Source organism: Panonychus citri, unplaced genomic scaffold, assembly GCF_014898815.1.
Source record: "Panonychus citri isolate SS breed McGregor unplaced genomic scaffold, ASM1489881v1 Contig00144, whole genome shotgun sequence".
NCBI classification, from domain to species: domain Eukaryota; kingdom Metazoa; phylum Arthropoda; class Arachnida; order Trombidiformes; family Tetranychidae; genus Panonychus; species Panonychus citri.
The window spans coordinates 754,978-778,560 of record NW_026515549.1 but is presented as its reverse complement, the minus strand read 5'-3'; the positions used below and the strand labels follow the sequence as shown (position 1 = coordinate 778,560).

At 32.8% G+C, this 23,583-nt stretch overlaps 8 protein-coding genes across 12 annotated transcripts; 3 read left to right on the top strand and 5 right to left on the bottom strand.

Annotated features, from left to right (window-relative positions):
* The first annotated feature begins 993 nt into the window (after window positions 1-993).
* Window positions 994-5,072, top strand: LOC128396443 (protein white-like). Of its 2 annotated transcripts, none has more exons than XM_053357032.1 (10): window positions 994-1,946; window positions 2,114-2,281; window positions 2,469-2,707; window positions 2,936-3,004; window positions 3,060-3,158; window positions 3,235-3,576; window positions 3,658-3,867; window positions 3,929-4,060; window positions 4,136-4,470; window positions 4,556-5,072. In XM_053357032.1, exons 1-10 carry the CDS (start codon window positions 1,679-1,681, stop codon window positions 4,911-4,913), a joined length of 2,220 nt encoding a protein of 739 aa, XP_053213007.1. In that variant the 5' UTR covers window positions 994-1,678; the 3' UTR covers window positions 4,914-5,072. The 2 variants fall into 2 exon arrangements, with proteins under 2 accessions (XP_053213007.1, XP_053213008.1); XM_053357033.1 differs by having other exon boundaries at window positions 999-1,901; window positions 4,556-5,071.
* Window positions 5,073-5,345: 273 nt separating this feature from the next.
* LOC128396445 (uncharacterized) lies at window positions 5,346-8,018 on the bottom strand. The gene is made up of 2 exons (XM_053357034.1): window positions 7,402-8,018; window positions 5,346-6,570 (listed from the first exon to the last, which is right to left on the bottom strand). Exons 1-2 carry the CDS (start codon window positions 7,594-7,596, stop codon window positions 5,599-5,601), a joined length of 1,167 nt encoding a protein of 388 aa, XP_053213009.1. The 5' UTR covers window positions 7,597-8,018; the 3' UTR covers window positions 5,346-5,598.
* Window positions 8,019-9,533: 1,515 nt separating this feature from the next.
* On the bottom strand, window positions 9,534-11,912 carry LOC128396545 (SH3 domain-binding protein 5 homolog). Its single transcript, XM_053357143.1, has 2 exons — window positions 10,717-11,912; window positions 9,534-10,101 (listed from the first exon to the last, which is right to left on the bottom strand). Exons 1-2 carry the CDS (start codon window positions 11,385-11,387, stop codon window positions 9,588-9,590), a joined length of 1,185 nt encoding a protein of 394 aa, XP_053213118.1. The 5' UTR covers window positions 11,388-11,912; the 3' UTR covers window positions 9,534-9,587.
* Window positions 11,913-12,068: 156 nt separating this feature from the next.
* On the top strand, window positions 12,069-12,874 carry LOC128396549 (dynein light chain Tctex-type 1-like). Its single transcript, XM_053357148.1, has 2 exons — window positions 12,069-12,544; window positions 12,606-12,874. Exons 1-2 carry the CDS (start codon window positions 12,373-12,375, stop codon window positions 12,752-12,754), a joined length of 321 nt encoding a protein of 106 aa, XP_053213123.1. The 5' UTR covers window positions 12,069-12,372; the 3' UTR covers window positions 12,755-12,874.
* Window positions 12,875-13,031: 157 nt separating this feature from the next.
* LOC128396547 (FAU ubiquitin-like and ribosomal protein S30) lies at window positions 13,032-13,873 on the bottom strand. The gene is made up of 3 exons (XM_053357146.1): window positions 13,660-13,873; window positions 13,247-13,583; window positions 13,032-13,142 (listed from the first exon to the last, which is right to left on the bottom strand). The coding sequence occupies exons 1-2, from the start codon at window positions 13,723-13,725 to the stop codon at window positions 13,266-13,268; spliced, it is 384 nt and encodes a 127-aa protein (XP_053213121.1). The 5' UTR covers window positions 13,726-13,873; the 3' UTR covers window positions 13,032-13,142; window positions 13,247-13,265.
* A 37-nt stretch (window positions 13,874-13,910) lies between these two features.
* Window positions 13,911-14,773, top strand: LOC128396548 (uncharacterized). The gene is made up of 3 exons (XM_053357147.1): window positions 13,911-14,084; window positions 14,215-14,326; window positions 14,427-14,773. Exons 1-3 carry the CDS (start codon window positions 14,002-14,004, stop codon window positions 14,583-14,585), a joined length of 354 nt encoding a protein of 117 aa, XP_053213122.1. The 5' UTR covers window positions 13,911-14,001; the 3' UTR covers window positions 14,586-14,773.
* Window positions 14,774-15,266: 493 nt separating this feature from the next.
* On the bottom strand, window positions 15,267-19,348 carry LOC128396541 (uncharacterized). Of its 4 annotated transcripts, none has more exons than XR_008326807.1 (3): window positions 18,203-18,861; window positions 16,286-18,100; window positions 15,267-16,037 (listed from the first exon to the last, which is right to left on the bottom strand). XR_008326807.1 is itself a non-coding variant. In XM_053357137.1 (3 exons), exon 3 carries the CDS (start codon window positions 18,066-18,068, stop codon window positions 16,776-16,778), a length of 1,293 nt encoding a protein of 430 aa, XP_053213112.1. In that variant the 5' UTR covers window positions 18,069-18,100; window positions 18,203-18,576; window positions 19,117-19,346; the 3' UTR covers window positions 15,267-16,775. The 4 variants fall into 4 exon arrangements, 3 of the variants coding, with proteins under 3 accessions (XP_053213112.1, XP_053213113.1, XP_053213111.1); XM_053357137.1 differs by adding an exon at window positions 19,117-19,346 and having other exon boundaries at window positions 15,267-18,100; window positions 18,203-18,576; XM_053357138.1 differs by lacking the exon at window positions 18,203-18,861 and adding an exon at window positions 19,117-19,348 and having other exon boundaries at window positions 15,267-18,100.
* Window positions 19,349-20,262: 914 nt separating this feature from the next.
* Window positions 20,263-21,781, bottom strand: LOC128396546 (ctenidin-3-like). The gene is made up of 3 exons (XM_053357145.1): window positions 21,424-21,781; window positions 20,780-21,279; window positions 20,263-20,710 (listed from the first exon to the last, which is right to left on the bottom strand). Exons 1-3 carry the CDS (start codon window positions 21,630-21,632, stop codon window positions 20,685-20,687), a joined length of 735 nt encoding a protein of 244 aa, XP_053213120.1. The 5' UTR covers window positions 21,633-21,781; the 3' UTR covers window positions 20,263-20,684.
* Window positions 21,782-23,583: the final 1,802 nt, after the last annotated feature.

Sequence of the window (23,583 nt, the reverse complement as noted above, 5' to 3'; positions counted from 1 at the left end):
AGATTAAAACATGAAGTTTGTGGTAAAATAATCTCAAGGATACAGAAACTCAGTCAAGTCTTGATTGGAATTGAAAAACAATGAGAACAAAGTAACTTTATCATAACTTGTTGATTGCTGAAAATTTTGATTGATTGAAAGTTTAAATACAATTTATTGTGGTTTTGGCCGTTGGTGTTTTGGTTACAGTTTCATAGGAATTTTAATTTTGTTTTGTTTCATTTGAGGAAATTAAAAAGACGATTAATCTAAACTGTAAGTGATTACTGAGATCGATCCAATATATTATCAATGGTAATTGAAAACAATCAGAAATGATTTCAACTGATTAGCCAATAATTGGATTGTTTGGTGGGTCGCTTGATTGTGTTACTAAATTATTTGCATTTACAATGTGAAGTAGGACAGAAACCAGCGGCACAATTATCGGTACACCATTGATCCATTCCGGATAATTTTCGATAACGTCCATAAGAGACACACTGACAGCAGAGTAACAAGAAAAATAATAAACCGATCGATTATTTTTCTCAGGAAAATTATTAATAAAAAGTAAATCAATGATAATAATCTGTGAACTTTTAATTAAAAGTTTTTCTTTGAAAAACAAAATCAATATAAGACCAAGGTAAGAATCTGAATATGCCAGGAAAGCGGTAAAATAAAGCGATGATGATGATGGTCAATTTATTGACCATTAAAAGGGGATTTCAATTGTGGAAAACAAGAATTATATTAATAATAAATTGTTGATATTAATTTAATTGAACAATTACAGTTCTTTCACTGGAAATTGGTCAGTTTTTCACTCAGGTTATATTTATTTTCATTTCCTGAACTTTTGCATTCCATTGATCGGACTTTCGGCTCCGCCTCGAGTGTTGACCAGGAATATCCTAAATGAGATAACAAGATAATACTTATTAAGAAAACGAGTCCATCTTTCAACTAACTGGTTCTAAGACTTGATCTTCTCTCTCTCTCTCTTATCATCTTCATCTTCATCTTTCAGTGACAAGAGATGGAGAAAAGATCGTTCTAAAATATTGGTACCTGAGTACGATAACCTTGTTGCTCTCTCTCTCTCTCTCTCCCGTTATCATCTTCTCATCATCTTCATCCTTTTCTATTAAACTTCATTCCTTTTTCATTCTGAATCAATGTTGTATTAATATTATTTTTTTTCTCCTCATCTTATTCATAAAATCGTAATAGTGACCTCCATATATTTTTGTTGCTTCGTTATGCTTAAAATACAAATTGTTCAATTCCATTTGATTACAATAATCATTTTCATCTTCACCACGATCATGATTTCATTAAGAAAACATTGAATTTTCATCATCAATTTCGCCATTTTTATCATTATAATTTTCTGTTTACATCTAAACATAACAACAAGTCAGTCACCTAATTAAAGTGATTTACTGATAATTATACTAATTTACCATCGGATTGTGTGATAATTTAAACAATGTTAACTGTGATTGATTTGATTGAATTTGTGAAATCCAAAACCAGACACAATCAATAATCAATAATCTTCATTGAATTGGAATCAAGTTTTAACTTTTAAAATCTAACGGTAAAATCCTAATTCTTGAGTTAAGTGTTTTTATTAATGTCAATCAGCTAATTGTTGGAAAATTGTTAGTTAATTCATCGATAATTGATTAAGATGGGGAACAATAATGTTAAAAAGTCACCTGGACAATTCGTTAATCAACCTCATTCTGTGATGAGTGTTCGAACTGTTGATCGATATCCTCCCAAGGATCCGGAAATACTTTCTCGTTATTATCATTCAACAATACGACATCATGCTCACTATTTATCTTCACCATATCATCACCTTTATCAGTCATATCATCAGGATAGATTGTCCAACAATAAAGTACCAGGTAAAAATCAATCGCCTCATATCACTTTGTCAAGGTCACATTCAGGTACACTAATAGTCCGTCGAGCAACTGAAAAACGGGTTTAACCAGATTCATTAATATATCAGCAATTATATTGCATATTGATGATTGTTGGTATATTTAAACTTGATTGGTAACTTTTATTGCATTGATTGTCAATTAATTCACTCATTTGTTAATTATATAATTAGTTTTTCACCATGGATTCAACGGATTCAATGATAAACATCTAGAAAGTCAATCAACTTTTCAACCAGTTACGATTGAATGGCAAGAATTAAGTGTTTCGGTTCGACCAGGAAGAGGATTGTTCAAATCGACGGCATCGACCAATACATCAATTCCTATTATTAAAAATGGTAAGTTAATTGTCCTGGTCAACAATAGATTGATTCAGTTCGTGCTGATTTAGTTTGAAATTTAAAAAGTAAATTTGATTTGTAAGAGCACTGGGAAGAGAGAGAGAGACACTCAATATATTGGATTATAATAGAAGATTAAATTTGAATGAGTATTAATTGTTTGTTTTTCAATTCGATTGTAAAGTGACCGGTAGTGTGGAAAGTGGCCATCTCTTGGCGATCATGGGAGCCTCTGGAGCGGGTAAAACGACCTTTCTAAATGTTCTAACAGGTCGAAATCTACGAAATCTCGACGTGGGGGGTAAAGTACTTCTCAATGGTCAAATCGCGACTGCCGATAAAATGGCCGCTTGTTCGGCTTACGTTCAACAGGATGATATGTTTATCGGTGTGTTAACAGTCCGTGAACATCTCACATTCCAGGTAAACTATTGATTCTTTATTGAGAATCTTGAATCACCTTGATTAACACAATTAACTATATTCTACACATGATAACAAAAGAGAAGAGTAAAAAAAGATCACAATACAAACAACACTTTGAATCTTTCTAAAGATTCTTAATTGTTTGATTATCTCATGAAAAACTCAAGGATCTATCGTAACATGATGTCCTTTTCATGGTTCCATTCATTTCTTTTGATTTTTAAGGCTCATTTACGGACAAGCGATGGATCAGATCGAGAGATCAAAGCCAAGGTTGACAATGTTATTTTAGAGGTAAATTGAAGTGTTAATTATGACTCGAGATTAATTGTTGATTGTTAATTTAAAGCTCGGATTGAAAAAGATTGAAAATTTTCGTATCGGTTCACCGGGAATGGATAAGTCAATTTCTGGGGGAGAAATGAAAAGACTCGCATTCGCCTCGGAGGTGAGAATCACTTTCGCTATATCGAAGATGTGAAAACAAAAGTTTCGAGTTGATGTTGAACTTTTTTCTTTTTTAGATTCTAACTGATCCGTCGATACTTTTCTGTGATGAACCGACGTCTGGATTAGACTCTTTTATGGCTCAAAGTGTTGTCAGCGTTTTAAGGTCAATGGCAGCGACTCGACGAACCATATTAGCGACTATTCATCAACCTTCATCTCAAGTTTTTGAAATGTTCGATGAGATACTTTTACTTTCTCAGGGAAGAGTCGCTTTCATGGGAAGTTCAGCTGATGCTCTTATTTTTTTCTCTCGAATTGGACTTCGATGTCCATCCAATTATAATCCTGCCGATTTCTATGTCCAGCAACTCGCAATCATACCTGGAAAAGAAGATGAGTGCAAACGAAAAGTTTCCGTAAGTTAATATTTTCCAACCAAATGATAGAAATTTCATCTCTCGTTCAATCTTTCTGATATTATCAATTTGTCATCACAGAGAATTTGTTCTAAATTCTCGGAATCCGTTAGCATTTCACGCACGGCACAAGCGCAAAGACAAATAGACCAGAAAGGAGGCTACAAAAGACCGATTCGATTCTCGTACAAACGAGGCTTTTGTACGCAAATTAAATGGGTCGTTTGGAGATCATGGTTGACTAATCTTCGAGATCCTCTTTTAACCTTTTTCAGAGTGGCACAAACAATCGTAAGTCCCGATCAGGTCGAATAGAAAAGCGAATCGATAACTTTCTTTTCTCCTCTCATAGTTTGTTGCTCTTCTTCTCGGTGTCGTTTACTGGAAACAAGAATACAGCCAAGAAGGAATCATGAACATCAACGGAGCCTTGTTCATCTTATTAGCTAATGTCACATTTACGAATGTCTTTGCAGTCGTTAATGTAAGTTCACTTTGAACAGTTCGCTGTTTGTTTTTGTAAAAAGTTCGCAATTCATTTTCTCTAAAATTTTCTCAGACTTTCTGCTTGGAATTACCGATATTTATTCGTGAATATGGCAATGGACTTTATTCGATTGCCGTTTACTTTCTTTCGAAATTATTGGCCGAGTTACCGTATTTCGTTTTCTTACCCTTTGGTTTCGCTGCCATAACTTATTGGATGATCGGCTTGTACGACGAGATCCAAGTCTTTTATTTAACGGCCATGGTTTTGGTGCTAATTGCAAATGTCGCCTGTGGTTTTGGCTATTTCATCTCGTGCATCAGTAAAAGTGTCACCATGGGATTGTCGATAGCACCGCCGTTCATGATTCCACTCATGTTGTTTGGTGGACTTTTCTTGAATAATAAGTATGTTCATCCTGATTGGAATCGATTCTCGATTTCAAGTGTATTAATTGTTTCGGTTTCTTTTCCCGTTTATCCATTTCTTCAGGTCAATTCCCCATTATCTGGCATGGATTAAATATCTCAGCTGGTTTTACTATGGAAATGAGATTCTCGTAGTTAATCAATGGCGTAAAGTTACTAACATTTCCTGTGATATTCCAGATTCTGATCATTTAGGCTCGTTGGTCGGAGCTCTAGTGCCCAACATGACTGAAATTGAAGGTCTTCGAGACGCTTTGCCCCCAGGGCTTGGATGTATATTGGATGGGAAAGGAGTAATCGAAAGGCTACATTTCGACGAAAATAATGTCACATTTAATTTCATCGCTCTAGGAGTTCTTCTAGTCGCTTTTAGAGTTTTAGCTTTCATTGCAATTACAATCAGAGCTCAATTATTCAGATGATTAAACATGCAAATCATCAAACGAAAGGTTAAATTTTCATGTTCACACAATCAACTGCGGTCAATTTTGTTTCTCATTTCAATTTAAGTGTAAAAATGGTCAAGATACTTATTAAAAGTTAATCAAGCTACAAAAATCATCAAGTTTTCATTTAATTAACATGATTGTCTTCATTTCTGAAAATTTGAAGTTTTAATTTCTACTCATATTCTACTCATAGCTATCATCAATAGATTACATTTTGATCAATTGCTAAACTTTATTGCACGCACTGTATCTTTGGCTCTATTTTTATTCAATTTTCACTGAGATTAAAACATGAAGTTTGTGGTAAAATAATCTCAAGGATACAGAAACTCAGTCAAGTCTTGATTGAAATTGAAAAACAATGAGAACAAAGTAACTTTATCATAACTTGTTGATTGCTGAAAATTTTGATTGATTGAAAGTTTAAATACAATTTATTGTGGTTTTGGCCGTTGGTGTTTTGGTTACAGTTTCATAGGAATTTTAATTTTGTTTTGTTTCATTTGAGGAAATTAAAAAGACGATTAATCTAAACTGTAAGTGATTACTGAGATCGATCCAATATATTATCAATGGTAATTGAAAACAATCAGAAATGATTTCAACTGATTAGCCAATAATTGGATTGTTTGGTGGGTCGCTTGATTGTGTTACTAAATTATTTGCATTTACAATGTGAAGCAGGACAGAAACCAGCGGCACAATTATCGGTACACCATTGATCCATTCCGGATAATTTTCGATAACGTCCATAAGAGACACACTTCAATGTTTCTGATGATTGACTAGGTGATGGGGTTGTGGTTGTGGTTGTGGTGGTGGTTGTAGTGGTTGAAGGGGGCAATTTCCTAGTTGATCGAGGAGTGGTTGGTTCGGTTTCGCGGGTTGATGGCTTAGTTGAATAAACCCAAGGGAACGGTGTCCATGAAGCTCCCGTTCCTGGTCTGAGATCAACGAGCCACTTCCTTGTCGGTTCAACTGTTACCGACTCTCTTTCAATCTCATTTTTAGGATCGACCGTTGTGACTGAAGCTTTTGTAGTTGGTGTTTTTGTTGATTGTGCTTTAGGAGTGGATGAATCTAGATCGTTATCAGTCTCAGGTAGATCGATATCATCTGGTAGTTTATCATTTGGCTTAGAACCAGAACTGATACTGATATCTGCACAAGCTCTGAAAGTCTCCTGAGGACCACACCCGACAGCTGAAGTACCATTGTCACAAGGACCCCAATTGTTTCCTGCAGTGTAAGTCCATTGAAGTACACACCGTGAACAGGTCAGTCCATGAGGAAGAGCCAAAGATACTTCATAAACTCTTTGGGCATCATCCGGAACAGTGTATTGGTAACGTTGACCATCAACTGAATTTCGAACTTCAAGAATTTGATCGTCCAAACATTCCTGCGTCACCTCGACTCTCTCACCTGGTGCTGGACATAATCGAAATGTAAAGAAACCCCGATGATTCGCGGTCAATTGCACTGACGCCGTGATTGTTTCACTTTCAGAGTAATTGCCTGTGATAATCAAAGGTTTGGTATATTTTCCGTCAGGAAGTTCATTATATCTTACACCAGAATATGAATCACCACAGATACCACATTTACCGTTATTCAATTCCCATTGAACCTAAAAAACAGAAATCAAAGAAAACGGAAATGAGTCAGTTTTATGATGATCATAAAGACTTAAATTATTAATCCTTTATTTGGAAATATTAATAATCAGTATACCTGTGGTATAATAATAAAGGAAATACTTTATAGACAATTAGAATGATTAATTAACCTTGATACAAGTTAGATTATTCAATTCAAGCTGATGAACTATTTGATTTTATCATAAAAGCTCATAACCTTGTATTTCAATTGCAAACAACAATTAATTGAAATGATTCAATGATTTCATGATAATTATGATTAATACAATTGCCAAATAAACTGAGATCTGATTAGATTATTATTATAATTGATCTAGAGAACTTTTAATTTTACTATTGAAAACTCGTCGTCGGTTAAACTAACATGCTATTGAATAACATTCGACCTGAAATAACCTCTGAAATTGAGGGTGGGCCGAAATTGTGAAGAGAGAAAATATTATTTGAATTTAAAAGAAGAAAAGAAAATGAAAGTTTGGTAATTGTTCAGGTAATTTACCAACAATAATCAAGATTCATTGAACAATGAAATGATTAGAAAAAAGTTTTCTCATAATTGACAAAGTTCAATTTCGAGACAAAAATGGTTTATCATTCGAAACCATGTTAATCGTTTGATCGAAACTTTCTAAAAACTTCTAAGTGAAGGTATTTAAAACTTGAGAATTGAAAACGAAATTCGCAATTCAAAGTAGAAAATAATATATGCGATCGAGGAAATGATTAACATGATTTGGAGAAAAAAGTTCCATGATTAGACAAGAAAAGATAATTAATATTCGGGGAACAATTAAACTCACCGTAAATCCACCACAGAAAAGTTCATTATCATTATAATTAATTGTAGTTGGAAAACCGTATCGCCAAGCAGTTGATCGGCCAGGGGGACGAATTAATCTTCCATGAGATGAAACTTTGAATGTAAATTGAACCAGAAGTAAGATGATTATGGAAACACAATTAAATTGATTGTGATGAATCAAATGATTGAGCATATTGATGATGTTGCAATTTGTAAATGATTAAACAACGAGAGGAAAAGTAATCTTCTAACAATCAAGAAACAATGAAAATCTTTTGGTAATATTTTTTAAAGGTTGATTGTTGGCTAAAAAAGGATAAATTATGTGAATCAAATACAACAATTAAGATTTACAATTGAAGGGTCAAGGTTACAACACCAATGATTAAATAATTTCAGAGTAAATAACAGATTGAATTAAAAGTAAACTTGAATGCATATAAATTAGAAGAACAATTAAATTAAATTTGATTGTTTTCACAGGACAAACTTTCACAATTAACTGTAACCATTTGAAAACTTGAAGGTGCTTTTAATGTGCAAGTGGATATAAAGATGGCGAAGAGCTGAAATGATAAAATGAAATCCGGTCGCTGAGCAATCACTATAACAGAGCGGACAAAGTTAACACTGGGAGTTAAGGCCATTAGCTCACTCTCTTCCTCATCATCTCCCTCTCCCCTCTCTCTCTCTCTATCATTCCTTATCTTCCTGCTTTACTCACTCGATCTTTCAATTTTTGGGCTGAAACTCAAATAATAACAACTGAGATTAACATAATACGCTCATTGTGATTATCGTAATCATCAAGTTCACTAGCTTTTTGTTGAGTTTCCATCTTTCTTTTGTCATCTTTATCATCCTCATCATCCTCATCATCTCTTTGCATCCTTGTCATCCAACCTTTTTTCCTCTTTCATCCCAACCAATGAAATACCGTTAACCACAGATTAATATCTTGGAACAGGATTAGATTATGATAACCAAGAGTTTCAACTTAACAGTAACGCCAACGCTTCATGAGGATAAACTTTGATCATTTTCTTGGAACACATTTTGAGACAAGGAAAGAAAGTCAATGGTAAAGATGAAATTCCGATAATATCCTGAGCAACAGGGTAATAACATTCATGTGAAGTGAAAGAATTGAAAATAGTCTCAGATTTTCTTAGAAAAGTTCCAAGATCAATGATCTCTTTATTTGTAGTAATTTCAATTGACCTTAACATAGAAAAATTAATCTAATAATAATAGACGATAATTCTGATTACATGATAATTCAAGTTGATTGTAAAGGATTAACTTTGATCTAAAATTGTATTGATTTTCACAGAAGCAATCAATTCATTTCCTCATTAGCTAATTTATTAATCTCCGTTGATTGTTGACCATAAATATAAACAGTAAAGTTAAATGGTGTGTGTCTACTTGTTGTGGTCATCTTGAGGGTTCAAGTGATGAGGGAAGAAGCAAAATAACAAGAAAACTGACCAATAGATGAAAATAAAGATAAAGATGATAAGTAGCATACTAATTATCATCTGATCCGGAAAAATGGAGAAAAACTCTTGAACTTCATCTTCCTACGATAAACATTTGATATTAAGTCAAAAGGCCATTGACCGTGACCGTTAGGCGATTATCTCTGATCATGACTAACCCGATATGTTTATTTATAATCAGTTTGTTTACCATTCTCATCTTTGATTGATTGGTAAAATTCACTATTAATTCATCGTCAATTGTTTTCAATTTCAATAATGATTAACACGTTGGATTAACTGGATTAGCTCAGTTTTCTTATTGTAAATATTATCTTCTTATCGTCATTGACTTACATGAAGATCAGCATGAAGATGAGATTATTAGTGAAACGGGTTAACTGATTAACTATAATTGTTTGTAATGCTCTGTGTGTGTCAGTCAATCAATCAACCCACTGAACATTTCCAATCTAATCTTAATTGTGATTAGTTGTTCATGGTAACTTGTTTTCCTCTTTCTCTGAATTCATGAAATCGCAGGTCATTTCATCATCACATTGTACTTTTAACATTAATCCTCAAAGTGACTTTTTTCTTCACGATCATGTTACAATAGATTGAGAACTAGATTAATAATAGATTATGAATAAAATTCATTTATTGTCAATCGAATGGATAAATCGACGAGCCTAATTAGTCATTATTTAAGAACTAGATTGCAATAGATTGGACCGAAAGTGTCAGAATAATGGAGATGCCACTTTTGCGACACTTTCGCGAGGAAGTCGATATCTTGTTTTTCCATTGGAACTTTTTTCTCCATCGAGATGATAGAATTTGAATTTTTCTTTTTGAGATTATTACATGAACAGAAAAGATTCTTTTGACTAGTAACATCAATTCGAGATGTTGATGAATCTTTCAATCTTAAGGTGAGGTTTTTTTCTATTGAATCGCTTTGAGAATATTTAATATTTCGATTCTGAAGTTGTTGTTGATTCTCTTTATCGCTTTTATCCTCGGCTCCATCTCCTGGTTCTCGAGGTGAAGTTCGAGTCTGTCGAACTTCACCTCGAAATTTTCTCTTCATATGAATTTCCTCTGAGATTGATTCCAATTCCCTTAAGGTTGATGCATATCGTGATTTGGAACAATTAATTTGATTCACAGTTAATTCAATATCTTCTTTAATCAGTGCCAATTGGTGTTGGAATCTAAAGATAATTGTAAACAGAAAGAAATATGATCAACAATTAGTAAAATTTACGTCAATATTTGACTGGAGTTATTAATCATTTAGTAAACATGTTTATTTGATCAACATTGTGTTAATCATAATACACAAATTGACATTGAACTAACAATTAAAATCAGCAACTTAATAAAATAACAGTCGACTAATCAACAGTTTCAAGTTAATTGTTGAGGTAATTAACTATTGAGATTCTAGTAAAAGTAACTATTATTAAATTGAAAGTTCATTTGCTTTAGTGAATTAACATTTTGTGGGGAAAAAAATTACATAGAAATTGATTGGAAATCGGAAAAGTTTACACAATTAACTTAACACAGTCTGAACACAATTAGTTTTACATCAATAATTAACCTTCAACGATCAACAAATTCACTTGGTTGATTTTTAATAAACTAAAATTAATTTGATTGAGTTTTTGTTTTTGTTTTCAACTATTGATTGGAAATCAATTAAACGATAACTATGAGATATTAGTGATTCTTATAAAGTGAAAGGTGAAACAATCAGGAAATGATGATTAATAAAAAGAAAAACAATTAATCATCTGATCAGTTGTTCTATTGAATCAGCTTACCTTTTCTTTTCATCGAAATAGATTTTAGATCGTTGAAGGTTTCGTGCTAATTTACGTTCCAAATTGAGCACAATCATTTTCATCGATTGAAAATCTTTCATTGATTGCGAATGAACTTTTTCACTTTCCCTCTTCATTAATTCCGCTTCGATTAACTTGACATTAGCTTGATTGAGCTTCTCCTGCCAGGTAGTATCAAATTCACCATTGTAATCATGACAACAATGATTCTGATGATGATTATGATTATCGGGGTGACGAGGGCGATGATTTGAATTGTAATTGTTGTTATTTTGTTGATATTTAAATGAAAGGAACTTTTTTTCCGCTGATTTGATTCTCTCTTTGGCTTCCAAATATGATTCACATGCTTTTTCGTAGTTAATTGCTGCTCGTTGACACTTTGAGTGAATTTCAATCAGCTGATCGCGAGCTTCATAATAAGGACGAGATTTATTGATTGATTTACCTAATTTATTAGATAATTGTTTCAAACGATCAGTTGATTCACTTAGAATATTTCTAAATTGACCATTAGCTTGTTCGAAATGACCTTCCAATGTATTTATCTTTCCTGTCCATTTGTTGAGTTCTTCAAGTTTTATTTCAATTCGAGGATCTAAATAAGATTCATCGTCGTCGATATTTTCATTTGTACTTCTATCATTCATGTTTTCGAGAAGCAATTAAAAGTCACAAGAGGAAATCACAAGTTAATTGTTGAATTGAACATAAACACCGTTAATAGTGAAACGTCACTTTCATTGGGGAAATAAAATAAACTCATTGGATAATGAAAGTTAGCAACAATTAGTTAATCATGTTGACAGTTAGTAAGCAAGAAACTTGTTAAATGAATTGAAACTTATGTTGTTGTCTTAACATTTGATCAAACAATTGATTCTGGTTCAGGTTTCATCTCATCATCATCATTGTTAATTTTTCATTCACTAGAGGGACTCACATTATTTACTTAATTTACAACAATTAACTATTGTCTGTGATCATTAACAACAATTAATGAGAAAAATTAATAATTAACTTAAAGTTAATCTGGTTAAGTGTATTAAGAAAATTAAGATCAAGTTAAATGCGAAGTCCAAACTACTCCCTAAATGATTTAATCAATTTTAAGATTAGCATTTGATTTTTGATCTTCTCAACTTACAATTAAAATTAATCTTCCAAAAATAAAATCCAGTAATTAATAGATAATCAGATTTTAAAATTAGATTAAAAATTAATTTTAAAATTGACAAACAAGTAAATCTGTCAATCGGTTTCCTTGGTAACTAATAAAAACTCAGCTGATTGCCTGATGAGGCTCAATGAAAATTTGGTTCTGTCATTTTAATCTGATGTTTTAATCAAGTTTACTAATTGTGCTGATTAATTATATGAAATTAACTCTCAATCTTTATTGTATTTCTTCACAGTCATCATATGTGCTCAGAAGTAAACACATTTCATCCCAACAGTTTCATTTAAATCTCTTTTTATCAAGTTACTTTTTTACTCTTTTAACGTTTTCTTTTCTTAACTCTTCAATTGTTTAACCTTTCATTTTATCACTTTAAAGGTAATCCAATAATTAGTTTATTTCATTAATTTACTTGAAGGTCAAGCCAATCAAATTCTACTGATACAAACAACAAGATGGACAAAACATTTGATAAAAACTTGGTCAGTGAAATGACAAAAGACATAATTGAAAAGACCATTGGAAGTTCATCTTACCAACACAACAAAGTGGACCAATGGACCGCCGCCATTTGCGATGAGATCATTTCGAGTTTAGTTTCGCGTGAATGGCCATTCAAATTCATCGGTAAGGCTCAGTTTTAGAAAAGAATTGTAATTATTGATTCTCTTTTATTCTATTCTTTTAGCTTCATGTACAATTGTACAGAAAAATGGAGCTGGTTTTCAATCTTCAACGAGCTGCTATTGGGACCAAGCGAACGACGCCAATTGTACAGTTCGATGGGAAAATAAGTCCATGTTTTCGGTGACAAATATCTTTGCTGTTTCTCTTTAAATCAAATTTATTAATCATTTGGTCCGCGCTTTTCCAAACACCTGATGAACAATCTGATTGTTCGCAATTTGGGTTTGTAAATAAAGATCATTCAATGAAACGAAATGAAATGATTCTAAATTCACTGTCCATCTCTGTTTTCGAATTTTCATCAAATTCGGTGGAATCTGTTCATTTGGGTTAGATATTCTCTCATTTAATGTTATACCAGTAATAGTAGAGAAATAAATCGCGATCTGATTTCACGTGTAATCATTTGAATGAGACATTAAGTGGATTTTAGTGACAATTAAACGCTTTTATTTATACGTTCAATATAGAAATGAATAAGATTATATAACTTGTTGATGTTTTGTGTATGCGAATGCCAATGAACATGGAAGCCAATCTGTGAGTGCCAGTCAATAGTTCCAAAAATTGAAAAATTGAAAAAAACAAGTTAGTTTTTGAATTCACAAAGAAAGTCTTTGGAACAAATCAACTGATACGCACCTTAAACAATTAACAATCCTTATTGGTTGGCATTTGGTCCTCTCTTTTTACCAAATCCTTGTACAACATTTACGAATCTTTTATTGTACAACATTCGACGCTTGGCACGGCCAGTCTTTTTCTTCTTTTTCTCTTGTTTCTCTACTTTTGGTGTTTGACCTTTAACTTTACCAGCACGAGCAAGAGATCCATGTACTTTACCACCGAGAAGTCTACCAACAACTGTAATTTCATCACCATCAGCTACTTCACACCAATTGAAATCATCAATAATTCTACCATTACAATAGAGAATTTGATCCTCAATAGGTAAACCTTCAATCTCGGCAATGTGTTCCTAAAAGCGTAGAAAAGTAAGACAAGTGAAGAAAAATATAGAACATGTTTTCAAAAAGAGTAACCGGGCTGCTTACCTGTAAATCATCAATATTATTTCCTTCGAAGGCGAAGGTACTTTCTCCACGAATAAAGATTTGCATGGTCACCTAATTTCACTTTTAATTACAGTAAATTAAATTGATATAAACACAAAATCAAATTAAATTTAATTCAAATCAAGTTGAACGCAAAAAACTCAACATAAATTCAAGAGTAAAGGAAAAGGAAGTGAGTGAAATGAGGGATCGTTTCCTCAGTACGGCTCTGAGAACATCTGATGATCGACTCACTTTTCAACTCAATTTATTTGTTTTCATTTCTCTTTCTAAACAGATTAACATAAAGTAAATTGTTTAAACTTAATTAATCCGTTTAGAATGCGATTAACTGGCTCTTTATCTAAGTGGAAAGGAGCCTTTATTGGTTATATTCCGAAGTATCCTGGATCTTTGACCTCAGGGTAAGTGATTGTTGATAATTCGGAATTGAAATGATTCGTTTTATTTTCATATCTTTTCCTCTTGTTTTCCTTTTATGTTATTGAAAATTCAACACTAATTTAGTTTATTCTCGATTTAATTTATTCACAGGAAAACGCGATGGGTTCCGCCAGTTCGAACAGGTCATAAAGTTGATTTTTTCTATGAATTATCAGACACCCAAAGAGCAATGAATGTCTTAGCCAAACCTTACATAACAAAGGTAAGAATTGATTTCTATTTGAAATTCCAACATAAATGTTGTTATTAATACATTTGGTTTATTTGGTTCTAATTCCACCTTTTAAATTTTCTCTTCTTAGGACCAAGAAACGGCCTATTTGCAGCATGTCGGTAAAGCGAAACCTGATTATTGGGACGATTTCATGTGGAAAACACATGTAGTGCCACCGAAACATCGATATGCAGCTCATTTCATCGCTAGTTTGGATCGAACGGCTAAATTTGAAGATGAAGATTGATGATTAGAGTTAAATCAGTGAATCTGTTATTAGATAACAATCAACATCCCAGTGCGAGTTGATTATTATTATTGTTGTGATGAAAAAACTTCCGCTCATTCAAATTGTTTATTATTATTGATTTATATTAATGTTTAATTTATTAATTTAAATTGATTATCATAACAATTGATATTATCAAGTAACAATCAACAATATCATTCAATTTATTTATCTCTAAAGTTGATTATTAGTGATTTAGTTGATTAGTTTCACTTGATAGCCAAAATGTTTACAATTGATTAATCATTTTTCATCATTACCATCAAATCTACTTTTGCCCCAACTGATTAAGACAGAAAGGTAATCGATAATTTAAATTGTGACCTTGTCATTTATTGCCAAGGCTACCTTTAAAAATGTAAATTAAATCAATACAATCAACTGATTTTCTCATTGATTGTTTTTATTTCAATCCAATGACTTGAGTTAATGTTAAGATTCTCAATCTCAATTGATAAATTAGGATTGAAATGATTATATCGCTATAATCATCTCAATTTTGACGATCATATTTTAATCATGATCTTGATAACTTTGATGTCCTTTACTTGCCTATTGATTGTTTAATCAACAATCAAAATAATTTTTATCAATTGATTGTTGATAAACGTCCGATTGTTTTGAATAAATTGAATTGAATTTATTGCAATTTTTTTATATTTTATAAGTGTATTGGATTAGTGATTTTACTTGATAGTGTTTTCTAAGAGGATTATCCCGAAATATGTGGAGTACAGAAAAAGAGAGAATTGATTTACATAATTGTTTTAGTTTCTTGCTTATAAAAAACTGGACCAGAAAAAGCAAACACCAAAGGAGGAGAGCAAGAGATTAATTAATTCAAGTTATTGCTTAAATACACTAAAAAAGGTAAGAAAAATAATCAAAATAAGGTTTACACGTTCAGATGATTAATCCACAAGATTAATAAATATCCAAACTCTCACGGGCTTTAATTCAATTGACAAGACACAATGTAAATGTAATCGATTCATTTTCTCGTTTATTCCTTGCCAATTGAAACCATCATTTCTTTTCCATTGTTGCGACAAATTAATAAGGCGAATTGAGGTGATTTAAGGCAATTCTTTTTCGTTTCTTTGCTTTTCTTCGTTCATTTTCGTAAGGACACTTTTAAGGCCAATTATTGCTTTCGATGTTTTCACTTTGTTTCTTTGCTTTGCTTTGCTTTTCATTTTTCTCCTTTTTCTTTTTCTTTTTCTTTTTTTTCTTTGTTTTCTTTTTTCCATTTGATTACATTTGTTTCAAGCGTTCAATTGGTTTCATCAATTTCCACCTCCTTCTTTTACCTTCTCTCATTGTGATTATGATTCGTTGATATTATGAATCGATTGCGATGGAAATTACATTTCTCTCGATATTTTGTTTCTGCTGTTGTAATACTCGAAGCTGCAGTAGCAACGTGGTAGTGATGATAATGAGGATGATTAGGCAAATGATGAGGCAGATGATCAGGAATAAGCGTTGATTATAAAGTCGAGAAGAAGAGCAGAGAGAAAAGAGCGAGCGAGAGAGAGAGAAAAAGGAAAAAGAGTAGAATTGATGAAGATGAGGATAATAATGATGATGATGATGATGTTGGTGATGATGATGAGAGAAAAGGTCGAATTGGTGATGAAATGTAATTTATATCATACATGAAGAAATGAAGAAATGATGAAAAAAGTTCAATCTTCGTTTGAATAGTGAAAATGGTGACAATGTTTAGTATGAGATCTCCAATCAGGAATTAAGGCATTTCTTTTCTTCTTAATTGTGATGATGATGATTCAAGGTGGTTTTGCTTCGTCGTCTTTGTTTCATGAGTTAATTACTCATTTCAATTGTGTTTTTATAGTTTAGTTTAAATATTTATGAATATGTATAAAAAAGAGTAACTCTAATCAACCATTGGAAATAAAGTTAATTGAGTAAATCCGGAGAGATCATGAACATTACATGTATCTTGATTATTATATGTTTTTTTTGTAATATTAAATTAATTGGTTCATATTATTGTGACAATTTCCATGCGATGATCATTCAATCCGCCGCGATCCATCAATTGACTCGAGCTGTAGTAGCAAACCCATGGTGCTTATTTCCCTAATTCGAGATGAGACACAACATGTGCTTCAGATGCTAAAATTAACAAGATAATGGAGGAGGACCGGTGACAATTTTATTCTTCATTTTGTTTAAACAACGGCGTTTAATGCACCTCTGTTTCTTTATGAACGGCCCACCAAATTTGGGTCTATCCAAACAGTATATACATTTACCACAATCTTCCGCCATACAAGTTGCACATTTACCACAGGACCAAACCTTTTTACCGGTTAGTTTAACTTTCGGCGAAATTTGTTTTTCTGGTTTACGACCTTTGTGACCATTGCTGGACGAATTCGGGTTCATAATGTTGTTTTTCATCGTAATATTATCATTGGTAAGATCTTTATTCAAGACGGAGGAAGATAATTCTAATGACCCATTACCACGGGCGTTGTAAGTAATTATCATTGGCGCGTCTCCATTAGATGAATCGGCAGATCCTTCGGGCGTTGGTCCAGTGGACGCTGATTGTAGAGCGAGATCAGCCAGCGTTTCGGCTGTGAGGCTATGTGATCCATTTCCTGTTTCTTTTGGTCCTGGTTTACATCGAAACGGTCGAAACTCTTTTATGGTGAGTTGTTTCCGCAAGTCTATAGAAAAAACATCCAAACAAGCTTTAATCCAACACGCTCGACATCGGGTTCTTACATTGAGAGGACATTCACCCAAAGATGGACAAGAGTACTTTTTAGGCTTAACTGAAAATTCTCTAAAATATCTATAACATGTAACACAAGTGAGTTGGCCATATCGACGCTGGACACATGAATAGAAACGTGTGACACCACATACAGCACAATTAACATAACCACTCTTTCCTCCGACACCGTTGGGTGAACTCTCTCCATTGGTAGCTTCAAGACCTTCGGTCATAGTTACCAATGGTGAATAGGGATCATAATTATCTCCATCGTCGGGTGACAAACCTTCATCTCCCGAGTAGTTCTTGTAATATGGTCCGTTAACTTGTGGTACCAATGAATTGTGATGGTTGTGTCGACTGTTTTTACCATTTAAACTGTACTGGTTAATGTGATTGTGATTATGATTTAATCCACTTGTCGTGTTATTGTTGGCATCTTCTGTTTCCATAAACGATTCACAAGGTCTATCTGCGTCTCTTTCGTCGTCATCCATGTGAACTAAAGTATAATGTTGTCGAGCTTCGACCATAGTATCAGTGAGATAAAAGCAAATCATACATCGATAAACCATCTCAGCAATAATTATTCCGTTCGGATCGCATACCAATGATCTACAGTGATCGTCTTCCATTATCTTTGAAGATTTAATATCTTGTTTAGCACTTTTCGGTGTCATTGTCGGCATTTGAAATTTAGCTTTATCTATAAATCACCAATCTGTTCAAAGCAAATAAATAACAAGTATTAAAATGGATGAATAAAAAAACCTCATTGTTTCATGTTAGTTGGCGTAAAAGCAGATTAACGAAAAGTGATTACTTTAACATAGGGGTTTCCAAAAAGAATATGAATAAAAGTTCAAAAGGACGAAGTGATTTTACGATATAAGAAGCACTTGGAAAGGCACATGAGTTAATGTTGAGAAAATGAGATAACTTTATAACATTGAACGAGAGAAATCAAGTTAGGCCGATGACGATTGGATTAACACGTGAAGGCAACTCAGTAGCACGAACTATTAATATGTAGTTAACCAATAGGATTAATTAGAAAGTATTTCAATTGATTACATGCAAATGATGACACAAGGTAATTGAAAAGTGAAGAATAAAAAAACCCGATGATTTATGATGAAATTATCCAACTAAATGTAAGGGTCAAAAAAGAAAAGAAATGGACACTTGTTGCAGATTCTACGAGAAAATGAAACAAAAAAGGAAAAAAAAATAAGAGAATCAAGAAAGAAGACAAAGAAAAATCTGAGTAAACAGTCGATGAACAGATACTGTTGTTGATCAAGTGTATTAATTGTTATCGAAAGTTAATCGAGAACAACAATTAAGAGGAAAAAAATGAGAATCCAAATAGAGAATAAAATGAAGAATTAACTAGACTTTTAGTCGAGAAAATTACAGTGGATGTGAAGAGAAGGCAGAAAGCGAGAGATTGTAATAAGAGAGGAGAAGAAGAGGGAAATTGGAAAAGAGAAAAAGCAACACGAAAAAAAGAAAGACAAGAAAAGAAAGAGAAAGAAAGAGCAAGAGCAACGTGTGATTTTCCCAAGGTCTGAGAAGAGAAAAGGGAGAGCAAGAGAGAGAGAGAGAGAGATGAAGAGAATAGAAATTAATTGCAATAAATTAATAACTTAATCACAATGGAAATTAATTATATCAATTGGAAGAGGAAGTGGAGAGTAAATTGTTTGAAGAATAACAAATGGATCGGACACTTACTTTGGATTAGAAAACAAAGAAAAAGCGAAAATTGTCTAAAATATTTTCCAATGAAGTCGCAAGTTCACAGACCAACACGATCTCTTGAAAGTCCATTACAGAGGAACAACTCCCATCGGCTTCTCTTCGTGGGGTGGGTGGGAAAGAGAGAGAAAAGCGAGAGGAGGAAAAGTAAAACAAGTTGAGTGGTTTTTCTCGCAATTTTCTCTTACTTGTTTTTCGGTGGAAAAGAAGAAAAAAAAAAGTAAAACTTCAAATTCTCTTCCATCATGTCGACAAAGACGAAAGAAGAAAAAGAAAGAAAATCAAAGACTAAACATCATAGAACATTTTTCTCTCTCTCCAATTCGTCTCTGTTTTCACTTCTCTATTTCTTCTTGGATCAAGTTTTGATTCTTTCGCAATTGTTTTGGTCAATATTCGATATTTTCTTTCGCTTTCACTGGTCAGAATTTGTCCCGAGGGCTAATCGATCCTCTCCAACTGTGATTCCAATTGACATTAAATGTCGTCGACCTTTTAATTTTCATTGTTCACTATTAACCCTCATTACGATTGGATAATTAATCTAATCAAGACTAATCATCCCAATTAATATTAATCAACGAAAATACAATTGACACTCATTAAAATCAACTAAGTTCAAGATTTATTATACAATTAAATAAACATTTCCCTTAATCGCCTTAGATCAATGATATTTTTACAACGATTAAAACAATTTAAATAATAATCATTGTATTTGATTGTTGCCAGTTGATTAGTTTAAATTGTTTCGTCTATTTTAAGGCTTGAACCTTGGCCTTACCTTGATTGTTTGGATTGATTTTGATTGCAATCAATTAACATCGTGACTTTGTTGTTACTTTACAATTTGACAGTTAATCATCACTTGATTATAATCATTGAAAACTTTTGATTGTAGTAAATTGGTTTACTAAATTTTCACTAATTTGATTCTCACTATTAATCAACTAACATCCTGATTAATTATTATTATTGTTCAGGAAGTATTCAATTTATATTACAGGTGATTAAGTTAATTAGTTAGTAAACATATTCACCCATATTGAATTAAGTTTTTATCATTTAATTGTAAAATTAACTAATTGTTCACGATTTTCAATGAATGAAGCCAAGTAGCAATTAAGAAACATTGATTTTATTTAAAGACATGATTTGTTACTGAAGCTTAAACAATTAAAAAGTTAATTGGGATGATTTGAGCTTCGTTACAATTAGTTAATTGTGATTAACAGAAATTTGAGATTTCAGGTTTAATTTGTATCTGAATGGATGTTAATTGATTTGTAAATTATGATGACAATTATTAAGGGGAAACAATTAAGACGAAAGACACTAAGGGATGACAACAATTAAAAGGGAAAACAAAATTAGTTGATTGAGAATTTACATGAAAAAATGATGATCAATTGTGGAAAGGCAATCAGATTGTAATTAAATTTGATTACAATTTAGATTGATTGAAAAATGGCAGCATAAAAAAAGATGAAGTTAAATTGATTAACTGATCATCAACGAACCAGCGTTGTGATTAAATTTTACAATTAATCTCTTCCACCACCATATCCACCTAAATGAGTCGATAGAAAGATTAGATTGTGATTAGTTAATTTGACCGAAGTGGACATTTGATTCTTACCTGAACCCATTCCTCCTCCGTTCATTGATCCACCCCAACCACCTCCGGCTCCTGACCCACCGCCGTTATTACCTCCATAGCCTCCGGAACCACCGCCGTTTGAGGCTCCACCGTAGTTTCCACCTGAACCACCGGAATTACCTCCATATGAGTTTCCACCACCACCATAGGAAGAACCTCCACCCATTCCTCCTCCCATTCCACTCATTCCACCCCAACTGTCACCATCGTCCATCATCATTCCCATGTCGCCATACGAATCCATCATCGACATCATTTGCATCATCTCGTTCATGTTATTTCCTCCCCAACCTCCGCCGGAGCTCATTCCACCTCCCATTCCTCCCATGGACATACCACCGCCCATTCCGCCTCCCATTCCACCACCCATGTGGCCTCCACCACCTCCGCCACCTTTACCCATCATTCCCATCATCGAGTTCATCATCCCACTCATCATTGATTTTCCTCCAGCCTTTTTCATCAAATCAATCACAAGACTGTTAACAAAAGTAAACAATTAAAAGAAATCATGAGTTAATTAACTAATCAAATTTCACGATGGAAACAAAGAGATAAACTTTCACTTCACTAAGAAAACATGGTGATCATCGTCGAGACAAACAAGAACTTCAAATACTCACGGAATTGGAATTGGCAATGGAATCGGAAGTATTCCGAATTTAGGTTTTTTCGTCGATTTGAGAAGAAGGAGAAGAGCAGCTAATTTTTTTAATTTCTTTTTCTTTCCAGCGTCAACTTCTAACCCATAGAAAGTAACTAAGCACATTTGGATAACAATTAAGGAGAGAAAGAATAAGCTCAAAGTTTGAGCTCGACTTGCAAGACTCATGATGACGGAGACACAAAGTTAATCACTCGAAACAAGAATAGTCCAAAAAGTTTCCAATGGTAAATCGGTGAATCGATTGAGTAAACAATTGAATTGAGCAGAAATGAAGACACTCACAACGAAAGGATAAATTGTTATGTTGAAATTATCGCTCGATGGTCATCTTTATATATCAAGGCTTCTCTCTCACTGGAAGATAAGAATCGATTCAAGAGTGACCACTACTGAATCATAGTGACCAACAGGTAAAGTTATGCAATAGAAAGGAAGGTAAGAGAAAAAGAAAGAGAAGATACTTTCACTCTAAAGCCCATCTTCTCACCAAACTTCCCCTCCCACCTCCTCATCTTCACCCGCTCTCTGGCCTATTTTGAGACTGGTTATTAAGCCACAATATCTTCATCATCTTCATTCAGTTTCACTTTCATTCATCATCACCATCACCATCATCATCTTCATCTTCATCTCCATCTTCATCCTTTTTTAACTAATCACTTTCTATCCAAACTGATTATAAAATCAACGATTTAAAATCTTTTGTTTTGATGAATCGTTAATTAGGACACGATTTTTAATCAAACTTTTTCTTAATCATCTTTTTCCGTTTCTTTTTAATTATTATTAATGTTTGCACTTAAATGATTAAAACTATCAGATAATTAACATCTCAGCTAACTAATTAACCAATAATCATAATTATTTGATCTGATGGATTCATATTTAAGAGTAGTATCAGTATTAAGATCACTGATTAATCTAGCGATTATTATGTAATTAAAATACATTAGAGTTTATCACTTGTATTAGCAGATTAATTAACAATAAATTTTACTTGTAATTAGACACTAATGATTAACCTAAAAGTGTACTGAAATTGTACAATTGTAATTAATTAGGTGACCAGATTAATGCAAGTGAAAACTAACAAGTGACTTTTAAATTAATTGATTATCATTTACTATTTATTATTTAAGTGTTTTTCCTTCTGTTAAATTGTTTAATATTAATTGTAATGCTAATTAAGGTTGCAAATATTATACAACAATTAGTAAAACAGTTAATTCGGACATCGTATTGCCGGAGGGTCAGTTTATCCATAGATCGTGAGTTTCTGAGTGAAAAATATGGAAATAGAACGTCAAATGATCAAGATGATAATGAAGATGATGATGAGAGACTTTCTATCATTCGAGTGAGTTACTTGTGATGATGATGATGATGAAGAAAAGTTTCAACAGGTAGGAAAAGAAAGGTAGAAAATAGAAAGAAAAAAAAACAAAGAGTAAGAAAAGAAAGTGAGAATTAGTTAAGATGGACAGATAAGGAAGAGGAAGAAAAAAAAGTTCGTCTTATTATTACTTCGTAGTTCGGACATAATTAAGTTAATCGTGCAATCCAATGAAACATAAATTTCGTGATTAAATGAACCTACAATCAACTCCTTCCACCTCTTGACCATCACCACAACATTTTCCTCCGCCTCCACCACCACAATGACCACCTTCAATTGCCTTAACCATATATTTGGTTGTTTCCATTTAAAAATAAAGTTTCCTTTCTTCTTGGACTGACCAATCAACTGACCAATTCAATGAGGCACGTCGATGCTTAGATTTGTTCAAATTGAATAACAGCTTATCACTTCAATTGTATTAATTTAATTTAAACACGATGATGATGATTAAAGTTAAAAATCAGTGAATCTATTATTTAATAACAATCAACATCCCAGTGCGAGTTGATTATTATTATTGTTGTGATGAAAAAACTTCCGCTCATTCAAATTGTTTATTATTATTGATTTATATTAATGTTTAATTTATTAATTTAAATTGATTATCATAACAATTGATATTATCAAGTAACAATCAACAATATCATTCAATTTATTTATCCTTACAATTGATTGACCAATTGATGTTGTTGATTAGTTTCATTTGACAGTCAAAAT